The following is a 528-nucleotide window of genomic DNA, read 5'->3' on the forward strand; positions in this document are numbered from 1 at the left end:
GCTGCTGCGGCGGCGGCGCGAAAGCTCCCGTGTCCGGCAGAGCAGCAGCAGGCCCTGCTGCAGCAGCAGCAGAACCTGCTGCAGCAGCAGCAGACCAAATGCTAGACAGAGACACGCAGCTGAGAGCAGCCGAAGAGGCTGCGCTGCCGCTGCAGTACGAGTTGCTGCAGCTGGAGGAAGCATACGGGCTCCACCCAACTGGGAGCTGCTGCTGCTGCTGCTCCTGCTGCTTCTGCAACTGCTGCAGCTGCTGCTGTTGCACCGCAAACTGCATCTGCTGCGGGGAGAACTGGGACCAGTTCTGCTGCTGCAGGGGACCTGCTGCTGCTGCTGCTGCTGCTGCTGCTGATCCCGCTGATGCTGCTGCTGGCCCTGCTGCCGTTCCATAGACAAGGTTTCCCTGGCTGCTGCTGCTGCTGCTGCTGTCACCCCACGCGCTGCTGCTCGCTGGATAGGCAGCAACGCTCAGCGCCCGCGGAGGCTCCCTTGTCTTGTCTGTAGAAGGCCAAGGAAGCTGCTGCTGCTGCT

At 64.0% G+C, this 528-nt stretch overlaps 1 protein-coding gene across 1 annotated transcript in view; it reads right to left on the bottom strand.

Annotated features, from left to right (window-relative positions):
• Window positions 1-425: 425 nt before the first annotated feature.
• ETH_00042430 (uncharacterized protein) overlaps window positions 426-528 on the bottom strand; it is a gene marked incomplete at both ends in the record, with an annotated part of 682 nt that continues 579 nt past the window's right edge. Inside the window, one exon of the mRNA XM_013376223.1 lies at window positions 426-525. Coding sequence (XP_013231677.1) covers window positions 426-525 — 100 coding nt within the window. The remainder of the gene's footprint in view (window positions 526-528) is intronic.

Source organism: Eimeria tenella, genomic scaffold (genome assembly GCF_000499545.2).
Source record: "Eimeria tenella Houghton genomic scaffold, Eth_scaff3236, whole genome shotgun sequence".
Taxonomy (NCBI): domain Eukaryota; phylum Apicomplexa; class Conoidasida; order Eucoccidiorida; family Eimeriidae; genus Eimeria; species Eimeria tenella.